The sequence below is a fragment of the Dermacentor andersoni genome, chromosome 2 (genome assembly GCF_023375885.2).
Source record: "Dermacentor andersoni chromosome 2, qqDerAnde1_hic_scaffold, whole genome shotgun sequence".
Lineage (NCBI taxonomy): Eukaryota > Metazoa > Arthropoda > Arachnida > Ixodida > Ixodidae > Dermacentor > Dermacentor andersoni.
The window spans coordinates 233,818,548-233,835,651 of record NC_092815.1 but is presented as its reverse complement, the minus strand read 5'-3'; the positions used below and the strand labels follow the sequence as shown (position 1 = coordinate 233,835,651).

Genomic DNA, 17,104 nt, shown 5'->3' with positions numbered 1-17,104 from the left:
TTATAAGTTTACTTCCTTTTATATTGTGGTTATTCATGAATAAACAGTACATATATACCAATGCAAAATATTTTTTTCTCACTTTACATTCACCCTAGAAAAATGGAGGATAAATTTTTTTCGAAATAGGTCCCTCAGAAGAATTGGAATCTCGAATAAAATAAGTTGACCCTTGGTGTTCGTATATGGTGAAAAAAATCGACCCTAGAAGGGTTAACAGCTCTCATTTTCAGCCTCTTTAGTTTTGTAATGGCAATTTCTGTTTGTGTTGTGGTTAGTCATGTATTGAATAAATGCCAGCAATGCATCTGTGTTTGCTAAAATTGTACCCTGTTTTTGTTATGATACGTGAGCCAGCATGCCATAGCAAGTGGTTATTGTGTTTTGGCAGGACAATAGAGAGTTTTAGAATAGGGGCCCCAAACGTTTTGGGGCCCCAAAGAAATAGCGTCGAAGCCACTGTGCATGCGTGAGACGCACACTGCGTTTGGGTTTTGCGTTGGGAATGCTGTTTCGCCGATTTAGCGGGAGCCCAAATAGCGGCCCCAAAAGCTTTGCGTCAGCAAACATGGCGGCACCCATCGAAGCGACGGCTCTAACCTAGCGCCAAACTGGGTTCGATTCGTGGTAACGCATGAAGTTCGCAAGCTAGGAGAAGTGACTGTGGTTATCGCATTCTCTCAACTAGCGTTTGTTATGAAGATTGATTCATTAGGCGCCGTTGATTCCGAATTCGATTGTGGATATTATGGCTCGTAGGCCTAACACGGCTAAGCTTGACTTGTCAAGGCACGTAAAGTTGGTTTGCTCAAAACTAAGCGCAACTAATTGTTTGCTGCTTACAGAATAACCTCTAAATTGTAATTAAACGCGAATACACGCAAGTAAAAATTACTACTCCTATCATAAAATGGTATATATTTTTAAATTATTTCTAATAGCTTTTCTTTGACGCCGTAGTGGCGCTGTCCAGCGCAAGACGCTATCCGCAAACGTAAAACCCTATTCTAAAACTCTTCACTTCTGCATGGCCCAACGCTAACACCCGCAAAGCTCTTTGGGGCCCCTATTCTAAAACTCTCTAATAACAGGCAGTGAAATGTGCTTTATTTTGCAAATTTTATTAGCAACGTTTGTACTGCAAGAGGTACAATACACAAAAGAATATTGCAGATCTGAGTATGTCGCATTTACAGTACAAACTGCACATTTTATAGGTGCATATACATAAAGCTTCTTACAAGTTCTGAATAGCAAAAGTCATGTTCTTTGCATGTGACACTCTTAACAACGAAAATCATTTGTCGCAGCAATTATCTCTGATTACCTATGCAAAAAAAAATATCATTAAGTGAGACCAGTTGAAATGCTGAAGACAGCACATTTCGCATACCCAAACACAAACGAGACAAATTCGGGGGAGGTGTAGCTTCCGTGCTGGGGCTGTGGTTGGGAAGAAATGGAGGTAATAAGTTATGTTGTCGCAAGATGCGAAGAACAGTGCACAGGACAATGGCGCGAAAAATAAACGCAAGCTCTATATTCAGAGACTCGAGAATAATAGGCCATGCTAGCTTTATCCTCTTCGGAGAGAGACATGCTTGCTGTCGTGTCCCTCACTTCGTTGTCTTCTGTGGCTGTTGGCTTGTTTAGTCGTGACAGCCTCCCTTCCAAGAAAGCATCGTACCGACGCTTTATCATGATGACACCAGGATCTGGCCACGCTTATGCTGTAGTGAATTCATTTGGACAAAGTAGGCTTCATCCAGACCACCTGCACAATCTTCGATGTATGCCGTCAATGCCTTCAGGAATGTGGACCATCGGAAATGACTTCATAGTTGACGTCAGAGAGATGTTGGATAATTATGTCCGGGCCGAAGTACCGCCTCAATAGTTTCTCTGAAAGGCCACGATGGTGAACAGGAGTCTAGACCCAAATTCACTCTCCAGGCTCGTAAGAGAATTCTCGGTGGCAAAGATTATAGTGCCCTGCATCGTACTCCTGCTGCCAACGAATGCATACGCATGCAAGTTGTCTGGCTTCTTCAGTACGCTGAGTAATGTAGTCAGCATCAGTTTTGACGTCATTGCATCCATGTTCATGTGGCAACATCGCGTCCAGCATGTTTGTGACGTCACAATCAGGGAGAAGGCGGAAGGATGTCATCCTCATCGTCTCTTGCTGAGCCGTATTCTGAATTGTATAGCTGAACATATTGTATGCAAAGGTGCCATATGGCAATATCTCGTCCCAGTTTTTATGCTCCATGTCAACGTACATGCAAAGCATATCTGCAAGTGTCTTATTCAGGTGTTCGTGAGTTCATTCAATTGTGGATGGTACGCCATTGCTTGCTGCTGAGATGGGTCACTAAGTCTTAAAACAGTGTCCAATAGCTCAGCTGTGAATGCAGTTCCTCTGTCAGTTATTATTAGCGTTGGGGCGCCATTCTCTATAAGAAATTGAGCTGTTTCACTTGCTGTTCTCCACTGTAGAGCTTTGGTTTCAGCATAGTGAGTGAGATAGTCCGTGGCTGCCACAATCCATCTGTGTCCCATAGTAGAGGTGGAAAATGGGCCTAGCAGATCTATTCCAACTTCACCTAATGGAGTTCTGGGTACCCCGATAGGATGTAGGGAGCCTGCTGGTTTGACAGCTGGCACTTTCCGCCGCTGGCAATTAAAGGCATGTCCGGACGTATTGTTGAACGATCACTGTCAATCTTGGCCAGTAATACCTTTGTCTCACTCTGTAGAGCGTTCGTGTGAAGCTCAAATGGCCGGATATTGCTCCATTATGGTAAGCCTGCAATATGTCACTCCTGAGAGATGGTAGGAGGACGAGCAAATAAGTGCTTCCGTTTGGAGAAAAATTCACCTTATAAAGGACATAGTTGTGTAAGCAATACGTTGAAAGTCATCTTCCAAAACGTTTTGACACAGTAGAAGTGCGACCCTCCAGGGAGTTAATAATAGGCTCCCATTCTGGGTCTTCGCGTTGCTGCTGTGCGATCGTAGTTGTGTTGACAACTGGAACAAAATCTGCAGTGTCATTATCTTCTGCACTTGTAGGTTTGGATGGGGCGCGAGAAAGGCAGTCAGCATCTGTATGTCGCTTTCCCAACTTGTACACAATAGCCATGTCAAGTTCTTGAAGTTGAAGGCTCCAGTGCGCCAATGATCCTGATGGGTCTTTTAAGTTCGTCAGCCAAAAAGGGAGTGGTGGTCACTGATGACATCAAACGTGCGGCCATACAAATATGGGTGAAATTTCATCACCGCCCAAACCACTGCAAGACACTCTTATTCTTTGCTGGAATAATTTCATTCTATGTGGGAAAGGCTTCTACTCACATAAGCTATTACTTTTTCAGCGCTGTCTCGCCAAGTATAGGTCCTCAGCCCATATTGCTGGCATCGGTGTGTGTCAGTGCGCCTTCGTTGAAGTGACCCAGGACCAATAGACTTCTAAGGCGTTGTTGTAGCTCGTCGAACGCTTTCTGTTGACCTTCATGCCATACTAATGCTAAGTCTTCTCTGGTGAGATGTGTCAACGGTGACACAATGTGTAGTCTTCTCTGGTGAGATGTGTCAACGGTGACACAATGTGTGAAAAGTTCTGAATAAAGCGGCACTAATACTACGCGTAAACCTAAAAATTGTCTGACCGCCTTTTTGTCAGATGGCACAGGAAAATGGTCAATGGCAGCTATCTTTTCCGGGTCAGGCCGTACCCTCTCATTACTGGTAACATGGCCTAGTAAAAGAAGCTGTTTGAAGCCAAAATGGCATTTTTCTGGCTTAAGCATGAGACCAGTGGACTGTATGGCTTGAAAAACAGCATGTAGTCGCCGCAAGTGCTCATCATATGTCGCAGAGAATACAATCACATCGTCCAGGTGAAATGTTGCCGGCGTGGAGCATAAGCTGAAGGGAAGTATCCTGAATTCATAGAGGCCATCGCGTGTCATCAATGCTGTTTTCTCGCAGTCTCTTTCGTCTACTTCTATTTGCCAATAGCCGCTTCTTAGATCCATTGAGGAGAAGTAACATGCGTGCTGTAGTCTATCGAGAGAATCGTTGATGCAGGTAGCGGGTAAACATCCTTCTTAGTGACCTGGTTGAGTTTGCGGTAGTTGACGTAGAAATGCAAGCTACCATCCTTTTTCTTGACTAACACTACTGGCGTTGCCTAAGGACTCTTTGACGGCTGAGGAGGAGGAGGACGGCTGAATAATGTCATCTTGAAGCGTTTTCTGTACCTGGTTTTCGATCGCTTCACGTGCTCACGCTGTCACCCGGTGCGGGTTTTGCTGTATGGGTCTGGCCGTTTCATCTGTAATAATTTGGTCTTTGGTGAGCGGCGTTTGGCCAACCTTGGATGTTGAAGAGAAACAGTCCCGAAACTCATCAATAAGCTGAAGGAGTCTTTCTTTTTGTGTAGTTAGCAAACTTGGGCCAATATCAACGGATAGAGGCACAATTGATAGGCTGGCAGAATCGTCCTGGTCAACAGTCATGCAGTAGGTAACATTATTGAGCTTTTTGATGTGCGCGACTGCCATACCTCTTGTAACATGCTGGCGTTCAGGGCTAAAGTTTGTTGTTAGGACATCTGTACGTTGACGAGTAATGTTAACTGCGCCTCTTGCAATTTATACACCATGGCTAAACAGCAGAGCAGGAATTTGTTTGGCAATCATGTTGGAGCTGGATGGTGTGTCGCATGTTACAGACACAAGAGCACTTGAGTGCGGAAGGATGGTCACATCCTCATCGAAGATACGTGAATGCTCATGTCACTGATCTTTACAGGGTACAACCGAATTTGCACCCATCCAAAACTTGATCGACCTGTCCTGAATGTTTATAATAGCGCCGTGTTCGCGCAGGAAATCCATTCCCAATATCATGTCTCTGCAGCACTCCGGCAAAATAACAAAAGTTGCAACAAATGTCGAGCTACCAATATTAATTCTGGCAGTGCATTTGCCTGTTCGGATCATCAATTGACCTCCCGCCGTTCTTATGAGGGGATCCGTCCATGATGTCTTCGCTTTATTAAGGTTATTGGCGGGTTTCTGGCTGATTATCAAGAAATTGGCGCCAATATTTACTAACGTGGTTACAGGGTGTCCATCTATGAAAACAGTGAGGTCGGCACTTATGACTTTCCTAAGTGTCGGCAGCGGCATATTGTCTGATCGCACAGATCGTGTTGGGGGTGTTGCGGCATTTCGATGGTCGGCAACCTCCTCCACAAAAGTCGCTTCCGTTAGTTTACCCGACGAGTGCTAGGGGATCTGCCCCTGACTACATCGGCGTAACTGCTACTTTGCGGTGAAGAACACGGTGTGGGCGACGGAGAGCGAGGTCAATGAGTGAATGGATGTCCTTGTGTAGAAATGTTATTGTAGTGCCTGTTTTCAAATATGGACTCGAGCGAAGGTAAGTGGAAAGCTCTGGTATCCAGGGTCAAGGTACGAACAAAAACGGTAATTGTGGCCGGCTTCTCCACAATGAAAGCACCGGTCATGGTGGCTGATGGTGCAGCACGTTTGTCCTGCGAACAAGTGGTCGACTTTTGATCGCCTCTGCCACGGCCAAGCTGTAGTTGCTGGCGGGGGGAAGTAGGCGGATGTTTCCACAGGTACACCAGATTGCGGGATCAGTGGCTGTGAGATGTACGGCGGGGATGGCAGCCCGTTGAAAGAACGAGCCATCGGTGACGAGTTGTACCCTGGTGGATTAGGACAATGAACAGCCGACGCGTAGCTCACAGACCATTAGTCCGGCAGGGAGTCAAGCAATGACAATGCTTGCCTGACTTCTTGTTGCACAACTTCTGTGACAGAAGCCCCACTGGCTCCTGCTCAGTTTTGCGAATCTCTTCATAACCAAGCTCACGAAGAGAATAGTCATTGCCAGTAACTAAAGCAGAAACGTTGCTCGAGGCGTTGTTTGGGCGATCATTGTGTTGGCAATATTGTTGCAGTGCTTGTTCGATCGAAGTAGCCTCAGAGATGAATTCCGCAGTGGTTGTTGGCGGGTTGCGAAGACTGGCAAGAAATTGTTTCTTGATGCCTTGCATCGGATAGCGGATTTTCTTTGCTTCCGGCATCTCTGGGTTAGCGTGGCGGAACAGACGGGTCATGTCCTTCGCAAACATGGCGATGCTCTCATTCGGTCTGGATGCGTGACTCAATCATTTGTTGAGCAGAACCACGACGATCGTTGTTAGCGAGGGTGGTTAAAAGGTTTTGTCAAAATGAATTCCAGGAAGTCAGTGTAGCTTCCCCGTTCTTGTACCACGTACAAAGCAGTGTCTGCCAGGGCGAAGTAGACACGTGCGAGTCTTCCTTCTGCAGTCCACCAATTCGCCTTAGTGACTCGCTCGTATTGCACAAGCCAATCTTTGACATCCTCGTAAGCATCACCGCAGAATGTCTCGGGAGTCTGAGGATGCTGTAGAGTCACATGAGAAGGTCCTGCTGTTGCTATCTCGTTAGGTGGTGGGCAGGTTGGTGGGGGTTTTCCAAGAGAATTACCTCCGGGCTAGGCCCTGCAGTTGGCGACCGTAGCGGTGGACAGGAGCGTCCGCTGCAGGAACTGGTTGGGGGTTTGAACTGGATGCTGCAATCTGCACAGGAGTTTTGGGCATCAGGGAGTGCCCCGCACCTCCACCAGTGCCGCAGGGCGCGAAGAACAGTACACAAGACAACGGTGCGAAAAATAAACACAAGCTCTATATTCAGAGACTCGAGAATAATCGGCTGCATCAACTTTATCCTTTTCGGATAGAGAGACATGCTTGCCCTCGTGTGCCTCACTTCATTGTGTTCTGTGGCTCTTAGCTTTAGTCGTGACAATATGTTACGGGGATGTTGCGAGTATATAAAAACTAGATTTACAATATATATACAGGATGAGTCAGAATTACTAAGGTGGCTGACCACCAACAACATGTAGCAGCCAGCGTCTCCAATCTTCTTCCTCTCTCTTCTCTCATCCTTCCTTAACAGGACCCCCGGGTGACAAAGCGCCGTCTCGGCGCATAGCAGGCCAAGAATTGCGAGCAAAGTATGGCTTCAGCCGCAAAACGTGCACGACATCGACAGGGGTCTGACTTGAGGCTGCATCACAGTGTAGCGGCGAAATCTTGTAATTGACGTCATTAATTTGGCGTAGGACTTCATAAGGCCCTGTGTAGCGAGAGAGAAGCTTCTGGGACAGGCCAACTTGACGATATGGTGACCAGAGGAGCACCCAAGCACCTGGCGCGAACTTGACATCGTGATGGCAGCGGTCATAACATTCTTTTTGTATATGCTATGAGGCAACATCCCCGTAACAATATGCTTCCACGCAGTGCAATTGCAGGTGCGACGAGGTGTATTGTCATTCACAACGTTGTGGAACGCTAGGTAAAGGCACTGCAAGGGCTGTCCTTAGCAGGGGGCTCGCTCGCGATCATGCCACGGTCCTTCGTCTTTCTCGTCAGTCGGCACATACACAGGGGCGCGTGCGCTTCATTACAATGCCCCGGGATCGAAGCGTAGCCATCCTGGCGACTCAGGGCGCGGGGAAGATGAGTGGGTCGTAATACGGTTTCAGGCGGTTGACATGTACTGTCTCTCGTCCACGACGACGCAGGTCTGGTGACACTGTGAGCGGCTCGACGATGTAGTTGACTGGTGAAGTAGCCTCGATGATACAGTACGGACTGTGATAACGTGCCAGGAGTTTAGAAGATAGGCCAGGAACGTAGGCTGGTATCCAAAACCACACAAGCGAACCAGGAGCAACGTTGTGCGGTGGTTGATGAGCACGGTAATGTCTTGTCTTTTGACGTTCTTGTGTCTCACTAGTCAGGGCATGTGCCAGCTGACGGCAATCTTCGGCATATTTGGCGACTTCGGAAAGCGGAGTATACTCTGTAGCGTCAGGTTGGTACGGCAATATGGTGTCCAATGGGCATGAAGGCCCACGGCCATACACAAGGAAGAAGGGGGAAAAGCCGGTGGTTGCTTGCGTTGCGGTGTTGTATGCGAAGGTAACAAAAGGGAGTACGGTGTCCCAGTTGGAGTGATCGGATGAAATGTACATCCGCAACATGTCGCCAAGTGTGCGATTGAACAGCTCGGTCAGACCGTTGGTTTGGGGATTGTACGTGGTCGATTTGCGGTGAATTGCCTTGCACTCAGCGAGGAGGGCTTGGACGCCTTCCGACAGAAAGACCCGGCCTTTATCACTCAGTAGTTCTTGGGGAGCACCGTGGCGAAGAACAAAATTGCGAAGGTTGAATAAACCAATGTCACGGGTGGTCACTGCTGGCAGAGCTGCAGTAGAATGCTGTCCCACATGGAAAAGTGGGTTACTTGGCGACACAGTGCTCGTGTCGAAGGGACATCAGATGGAGCGGCAAGGTAGTCAAGTAACATTACAAGTGTTGGGTCTTTGCGCTGCTCTGTGAGCATGTCAGTGATGGTCAACGGCGACAGTGTGGACGAGGAAGGTGACAAAGATGCCAAATCAGGCGTCAGTGGGGAGCAAGAGAGCGCATCAGCGTCGGAGTGCTTGCGACCAGAGCGGTACATGACGTGGATGTTGTACTCTTGCAAGCGAAGCGCCCAATGTCCCAACTGTCCCGACAGGTCTTTCAAGGAAGAAAGCCAACAAAGGGCATGGTGGTCAGTAACTATGGCGGAAGAACGGCCGTAAGGGTATAGGTGAAACTTGCTTAGTGCCCAGATGATTGCTAGGCACTCCTTTTCTGTGACGGAGTAATTTAATTTTGCCTTCTGTAGAGTACGGCTCGCATAAGCAACGACGTATTCATCATAGCCAGCTCTCCGTTGCGCTAAAACCATGCCAAGGCCAACTCCGTTGGCGTTAGCATGAACTTACATGGGAGCATCAGGATCGTAGTGGCGAAGAATCAGTGGTGAGGTCAACAAGTGGCGTAACTGCTGAAATGCTGCATCACATTCAGGTGACCACGTTGCTATGCCGTTACTGGCGGAAAGTAAACTTGTCAAGGGCGCCATGATGGATGTGAAATTGTGTACGAAGCGACGAAAATAGGAACATAAGCCGATAAAACTTCTCAGGGTTTTGATAGACGTGGGCTTTGGGAAGTCTGCAACGGCACGAAGCTTGTCTGGGTCTGGGAGGACTCCGTCTTTTGAGATAACGTGACCCAAGATGGTTAGCTTGCTCGCAGCAAAACGGCACTTTTTGAGGTTTAGCTGTAAGCCCGCAGATGCGAGACAGGTCAGAATCTCATGCACGCGAGCGACTTGTGTCGGAAAATCGGTTGAGAAGACGACAATGTCGTCGAGGTAACATAAACAGGTCTTCCATTTGTGGCCGCGAAGGATAGTGTTGATCATATGCTCAAAAGTAGCAGGCGCGTTGCACAGCCCGAAGGGCATGATGTTAAACTCGTAGAGGCCATTGGGTATAACGAATGCGGTTTTCGGACGGTCGGGCTCGGCCATTGGAACTTTCCAGTACCCGGAGCACAGATCCAAGGAACTGAAATATTCTGCGCCTTGTAAACAGTTGAGATCCGAGACAATGGATAAACGTCTTTTCTCGTTATCTTGTTTAGGCATCTGTAGTCGACACAAAAGCGAATGGAGCCATCTTTTTTTCTTGCCAATATGACAGATGAAGACCGAGGACTTTGAGAGAGACGGATGACTCTACGTTTGAGCATATCGTCCACTTGCTCTGTGATGATTCGGCGCTCTTCAGCGGAGACACGATACGGGTGCTGTCGCAAGGGGGAGTGGGAACCGGTGTCGATGGTGTGAGAAACACCGGTGGCACGGCCCAATGACGTCTGATGACAGGCGAAAGAAGCGAGAAACTTGTGAAGGAGAGCGAGAAGTTGGCAGCGATGAGATGGGGAAAGAGCAGGGTCGATGGCGTTGTCAAAACCCACTGAAGTTGACGAGTCTGAGACCGAAGCGATGGCGTCAACGTGACGGAGTCGGTAGGAACATCGAGATCGTCAACATAGTCGACCGCCTGGAAGTATCCTACGGTCTCTCCACGCTGATCGGGTACTGGTAGTAGTTAGTGACCAGAATCCCAGTTGACCTAGATGTTATAGTAAGCACGGCACACGGAAGAACAATGCCTTTGCACTGAGCAAACAAATCAGACAGCGTGAACACTACAGTGGCGTCAGATGCGGCATCAGACGACATCAGACATTGAGCTTGTCGGCAAAGTGATGAGAGCTGGTAAGCAGGGATTCACATAGTGGTAAAAGCGACACTTCTGCACGCGAACAGTCAATGACAGCATGATACGTGACAGGAAATCCCAACCAAGGATGAGGTCGTGAGAGCACGATGGTAGCACGAAGCACTTGATTATGTAGAGAACGTCGTTGATGATGACACAGGCCGTGCATACAGCTGAAGGGTGAATTCGCTGCGCACTGGCAGTGGCAAGCACCAGGCCAGAGGCAGCTGTAGTCACTTTTCGTAATTTGCGACAAAGGTTCTTGTGAATGACGGAAACGGCTGCGCCGGTATCGACTAGTGCCACTGCGGGTACTTCCTCTACAAAAATGGTAATGACATCTTGCGGCGAAGAATGAGGTCTTGAAAACGTCAATGTATTTGCAGTTTTTGCCTCAGGAACTGCACCAGTCAGTTTCCCTCTTCAGTGGGAGCTCGACGACGCAGGGGCGAAATCAAACGCCGACGAGGGGAAGGGGAACGCAGAGTTTCTGACCGGCGATCAGTGTCAAGACGTCGCAGTGAAAATGGAGGCGTGGCAGCATATTGTGGTGCGTAGCTGGGCGTCTCAAAGGTGGTATGCGTAGTTGGGGCGCGGCAGCGACAAAAGCACGCCACGTGGCCAGCAATGCCGCAGGCGAAGCAGATAGGCTGGTTGTCAAGAGTGCGCCACATCTCGGTGGGACGAAAAAACTGGTGACGTTCGGACAACTGAAAATGAAGCCAGATGCACGGGCGATGAAAAGGAAGCTGTCGGCGCAGGTGGCCGTGCAATCACGGCTGCATAACTGAGCAGGAGCGACGTAGGATAAGTGGCAAAGTCGGTATGGGACAGAGGCACACTCATAGGATTGGGTGGGAGGGTCGTAGAAGCTGCAGGAAGCGCTTCGGATATCTGAGTCCGGATGGCTTGCTGCAGCATTGGAGGCAAAGCTGCCATAGGTGCATCGCTGTGAGGCAGCAGCGAGAGCTGCCTGGCCACCTCTTCATGAATAAAATCTTTGATTTGCTGTGAGAGGGTCGAGTTGGTCATGTCGAGAGAAAGTGCGATGTTCGAGACGGAATCGGCGTTCTGAATGTTCTGGCGGGCGATGGAACGTTGGCGGCGCAGCTCGTCAAAGTTCTGGCAGAGGTTAATGAGGACGGATACGCTATTTGGGCTTTTGGCCAGCAGCATCTGGAATGCGCCGTCCTCGATGCCCTTGAGGATATGTTTGATCTTGTCATCCTCTGACATGCTGGGATTTACCCGCTTGCACAAATCGAGAACATCCTCGATGTAGCTGGGGAATGTCTCTCCAGGCTGCTTTGTGCGCTGGCGTAGGTGCTGTTCAGCGCATAGCTTACGCACAGCTGGGCGATCAAACACTTCGGCAAAAAGAGTTTTAAATGCGGACCAGCTTGTAAAGTTGGATTCGTGGTTGAAGAACCAAAGTTTGGCTTCATTGGCGAAGTAGAAAGGTACGTGGGTCAGCTTAGACAGGTCATCCCATTTGTTATGGGCAATTACATGTTCGTACGATGACAACCAGTCTTCAACGTCGTGTTCGGTGGTCCCGCTAAAGATGGGTGGGTCGTGTTGACGAGGGACGCTGGCACAGATGACATTGGCAGCCGGTGGTGCAGGCAACGAGGTGGTGGTATCAGGCATAGTGCAGGCCGATCTTGTAGGCAGGGTTCGAGTGCGCAGCTCCAGGACGAGGCGAAGGATCTCAGCAACCTCCACCAAATGCGACTAAGTATATTGTCGTTCACAACGTTGTGGAACGCTAGGTAAAGGCATTGCAAGAGCTGTGTGTAGCATGGGGCTTGCTCGCGATCACGGCATGGTCCTTCGTCTTCCTCTTCAGTCGGCACATACACAGGGGCACGTCTGCTTCATTACACAGGAACAAATTTCAGCGCTATTTCTGCAAAACAGTGCTTTCAATTCATCTACTTCAACTCTTATTATATTATGTTGCGGGATTTATCTTAAATACTGGCACAAAAATTTAACAATCCAAATTATTTTAATACATTAAAGTGACAGGTTTAGAAATGCTGCTTTCTCAAGCTGTCTTGAAACACTGATCACTTTCTTACAGCTAAGTTATCTTGATCCATGAATGTCTTGTGCACTTGTCAATAAGGTACAAACAGATTAGTTTGGTCAACGTTTTTGTATACTCCTTGACTTCCTAGTTCTGCAGAATGCCTATTACAGGAAGACGATCTTCCAAAAGTTGTAAGCCATTGGTCAAGGGTCTGCGGGCATTTCCTACTCTAGAAGAATTGGTGTTGCTTAGGGGAAACATAACTTTGCGGGAACACTGGACTGCATGGCTTGGTAAGCGCTGACTTAAGCCCTTGCGTACGCATTGCACAGCGGCAGCATGACGACGCGAAAGCAAATTCGCTTGTTCTCAACAAAATCTGCTCCTCTGCTTAGTCCTCAGTTAACAACCGCAAACATTGCACATTGCAGATGAATATTCAATAAAGAACTGACAGCAGGTCTTTTTTTTTTTTGGCAACACACAACATTTCCCTGCCTAACATAAAATTCGCATGGTGCCGTAGTAGACAATGCGAAGAAAGCAGCATCTGCAGTGCTTTCTGTACTAGTACAATGCTCCTTCAATTGGTTTCTGCACTTTGTGAAGCTCGTAAGTGACTTGCAATGTCTAACCCAGAGCAGGCAAGCACAGTGTTCTCTAACTTAACCCTCTTGTCCGTGCAGCAAGCAGTCAAACATTTTCAGCGAAAATAAATTATCAGTTTTTATTCCATAAAGCCAACAGCAGTTGCCAAGATATAACGAAACACAATTTTTGTCAGCAGGTTAACTAGCACTGACTCGACTTAGGAGCTGCTGTCGATAAGTAGCTTCAATGCATTTACCAGTGGGGGAACAGCTGTGCCGAGTGAGTTCTTTGGGCCATTCTGCGCCCAAACGACATTTTAGCAGAAAATTGCACTGAGCCTGTGCCAAAGGATATATAAGAGCGAAAGCCTCCTTCCATTGATACTTCACAGCTAGCAAAACTGAAATCAAAACCAACAGTACACTATCATCATCATCATGGAAGGAAGCAGAGGCCCGTCTATAGAGGTTCTCACTATATAGTCTGAAACTTTATGGTTCGTAATTTGCGAATTTTTCTGACGGACGTACAGTGTAGAGCTGCTGTACTGTTTTGCTGGCGCTTTATTTCGGTGTTCGTCAAACCCACCTGTATGGTACCGTGGAGTTTGCAGGAGGAGGATGTCACATTTTAGAATTAAAGCTTTCTCAATGTTTATGGCTGATAGTGAGGCTTTGCAAAAGAGCCGCTGCAATCAGAATCGCATGTGATGCATGGTTAAGAATGGTGTTAGCAAATGAGATCGAATGTGGTACACCGCGAGAGCCGGCACTTTGATGGGTGCTGCCATGTTTGTTGATGCAAGACTTTTGCGTTAAGCTTGGGCCGCTATGCTACTTTGGTGAAATAGCGTCGCCGACACGAATGCAGAACCCTATTTGTGTCTTGCGCATGTGCAGTTGCGCTGATGCTATTAAAGATTTTTTTTGCCACAGAATCTTTGCGGCCCCCTATTTGAAAACTCCCTAATGTGCATGGCATGACATGAGTATATTGCATGATGTCATGGAATGCACACTTGATCGGTGAGCCTTTGCCCGCAAGCCATGTCGCACTGTGTTGCATCCTGGGTTAACAAACCTGTGTTTGTTGACTATCTGTCTGTGGTGCCTTCTCTGCGTTGTATCGACGAACCCGGCCATAGTGCCCTTTGTACATCGCGGTGTGGTGGAGCGTTGTGTCCTTTCCTGACTGCGCTTGCAGGGTAAGCCTTGCACCAATCCATCTTCACAACATATTCACTGTATCGGTTAAAATTTGCATGGTATATGTGTCAAAGATTGGGGTAGGACTACTTGCACTCTCCGAACCGGAAGGGGTAGGGCATCAACAGACCCACCCCGCGTGCATTTATGGATGGTTCGACTGCTGATGGCAATAAGGTCCATGCCTGATCGACCATGGACCAGAGGCATGAGACAGGAGGCGGCCTAAAAAGAAACACCCAGTTTAATAAAATAAAGTCATGCCAGCGACATGATCAAAAAGAAAGAATAAGCAAACTGTGAGCAGATGGGGCCAAGCTTCGCAGAAGGCGTGCGGGTCACACGCAACTTTGTCTGACGTGACGCGCAACACAAGCCCCCCACGTGGGAATTTCTAACGCTTGCGAAATAATTTTTAAAATATGCGGTGCAAATGAAAAATACACGCGACAATAAAAGTGGCAAACACTACACTAGCAGAACATACAAAAATTAACACGCCATGAATAAGGAAATGAAAGATGAAGCGTGATTAAAAGAAAGAAGAGTCCAGTGGAAAGTTCTGATAGCAGGTTGGAACACGAGGCTTATCTGTGGCATGCTCGCCGAGATCCCGATCTGAAGAGCGTCGGGCTGCTGGTACCTCTCTGCCAAAAATCTTGATGGACTTGCACCATCTGTCGATCTACCGGCGAAGACTCTGGCCTGGGGGTTTCAGCCTGCCGACCACATCTTCAGCTGGCTCTCGGTGCACGACCAAGCCGCTCCGTCTTGCAAACTACTCTGCTCGCTTGCCATAGCTAGCTCGTCCCTCGTCACGCTCTGACGACCCACGTGACCAACCGGTCCGGTGAGCTCAGGAACAATAAGGAGCTTGCCTCCCCACCACCGTGTAAGTGGCGCTGCAGCTGCGGCGGCAGTGGCAGCCATCTCGAGGTAAACTGACAATATGATAAGCACACGTGCATTGGGCCCTGCGCCAAAAGTGCTTGCGGCTGCGCCAAATTGGCGGTTTGCCTGTGCCGGGACCTGTGCTAAAATGTGAAATGGCTGTTCCACGACTGGTAAACTCTTGCACTTACATTGTCACATTAAACCACATCAAGCTTGTTTCTAACAGACAAATGCAGCCTGTGTACCCTCTGCTTAGTGGAGGCTAGTAACTAAGGAGAAGAGCAAAAATCATGCTGTATGTCAGAGCACTTCTGCAACCCCTTCTAATACTCCAGCACAGTCTCAACGCCATGTTGATGCCTTGCTTACAGAGATAACCACCCATTTATCTATTCCTGCAAAATGTGCTCATCTCTCTAGTTGAGCCTGCTCCTGTGATAGTGTTGCTACTAATGCCTGAATTATGTGTTAGCAACTTGCTCGTATTCGGGATGATGTGCAAGTAGAGGTGGCTTCTCACAAACTCTTGTCATGTGCAGAAGGCATATAAGGAGCGTGAGTGGTCCCCGGCCCATGGTCCAGCTCAAGCCAAGGCTTCCAAGAACTTGCAGGAGCTGGAAGGGAGCCAGGGCACCAATACTTCACAGGTGTGTGCATGCAGCAGCCGCTTGGGTGAGCAACTGGGTGGCACTTGTGCACCAGGGTTACCTGCTGCTGTTGCACGTCCTCAAGGCCTTCCACGAGCTCTGTTGCATATAATATAGTTGGGGTTATAGAAATACTGTTGTAATGTCTTTAGTGAGTAGTACGACTGGTTAGTGATATTTCTGAAATTGATGCCTGTACCACACGGGTGAGGTTAATGCCATTGAAAGTGTAAGACCTTAAGTTTCTTATATTTCAGTCGCTGCTACACGCGCATACTTAATGACATGAAACGTCATGATGGCGATAGCTGCTGTGAAACAGGTAAGTTTGCTTGCCAATTGTAATACAATAAAAACAGTTATTTAGAGCGCAGATGTCTAAGAAATGGCATGAAAAACCGTAATGGGCATATTTTATGTAACTTACTTCAGGAATGTCATTGTTGCACCCAGCTATAAACTGTTTGAAGCCGACACTAGCTGAATGGCCAATCCATAGCGTAGCGAAAGCATTAAAATGTGAAAAATGGCACTCACAATTTCAAAGCATTCAAGCAGCGATCCTGAAGACTTTGACCATGTGTTTCAGTTTGTTGCGGCATATGTGCTTCTTCGAGCCAAACATCGTCGAGAAATTTGAAGGCTTCAGTGTGAGGCCAACAAGGCAAAGAGTCACCACCATGCAATCAAACAGCTTCCGGCTAACGTGCTTACAATTAGTGCTGTAGTCGTGTGTAGCGACAGTATCGCCTGTTGACCTCTATAAATAAAGAGCTCCTTTTCAAAAAAGTGAGGGATATATTAGCTGTTTTTATCTACAAGCTTAATATCATCAGAATGTTGTCACCACGGCCTTGGCGGGGAAATTGGAAATGAGAATACGCATTTGCTGGTCAAGTGAGTTGTAATAATTGTAAGAGCGCACTACACTGCGAAAAAAGAGCTCTTTTTAAAAGAAAGTGAAGAATATATTAATTGTTCTTCACTAAGAATTCGTTTAGTCTCGTCGGAATGTGGAGACATTGGAAACGAGCATACACATTTGATGGCCAAGTGAGTTACGAGAACGCATTCCGTCGCGAATGCTATTAAGCTTTAATGCCGCTAAGCATGTCTGTCTGGCACCCCGCAAATGACATTAAAGTTTAAGAGGAAGCTTTAGCTCGTGTGCTCCTATCTAAATACATGTAAAAGGAGAATTCGTTTTTCTCGGCAACCACCGCACCAAATTTGACGAGGTTTGTTGCATTTCGAACAAAAACTTAAAATCTTGTGACTGTTGGTTTCGAACTTTTGAGTTAGATCGTCAATTTTTTATTAAAAATTGGCAAAAATAAAAAAATTTCAGAAAATGAAACTATCGAGTTTACAACTCTGTAACTCAACAACGAAAAATGATAATACAATTCTGTGAAATGCATCTAATAGCACATCTAAAGTGGACAAGATTGATAGGTTACACATGAATATCA

At 47.5% G+C, this 17,104-nt stretch overlaps 1 protein-coding gene across 1 annotated transcript in view; it reads left to right on the top strand.

The window, feature by feature from the left end:
• TppII (Tripeptidyl-peptidase II) overlaps positions 1-17,104 on the top strand; it is a 252,516-nt gene that overhangs the window by 29,035 nt on the left and 206,377 nt on the right. The window contains exon 4 of the mRNA XM_050186760.3: positions 15,525-15,632. Within this exon, the coding sequence (XP_050042717.1) occupies positions 15,525-15,632 (108 nt within the window). The remainder of the gene's footprint in view (positions 1-15,524; positions 15,633-17,104) is intronic.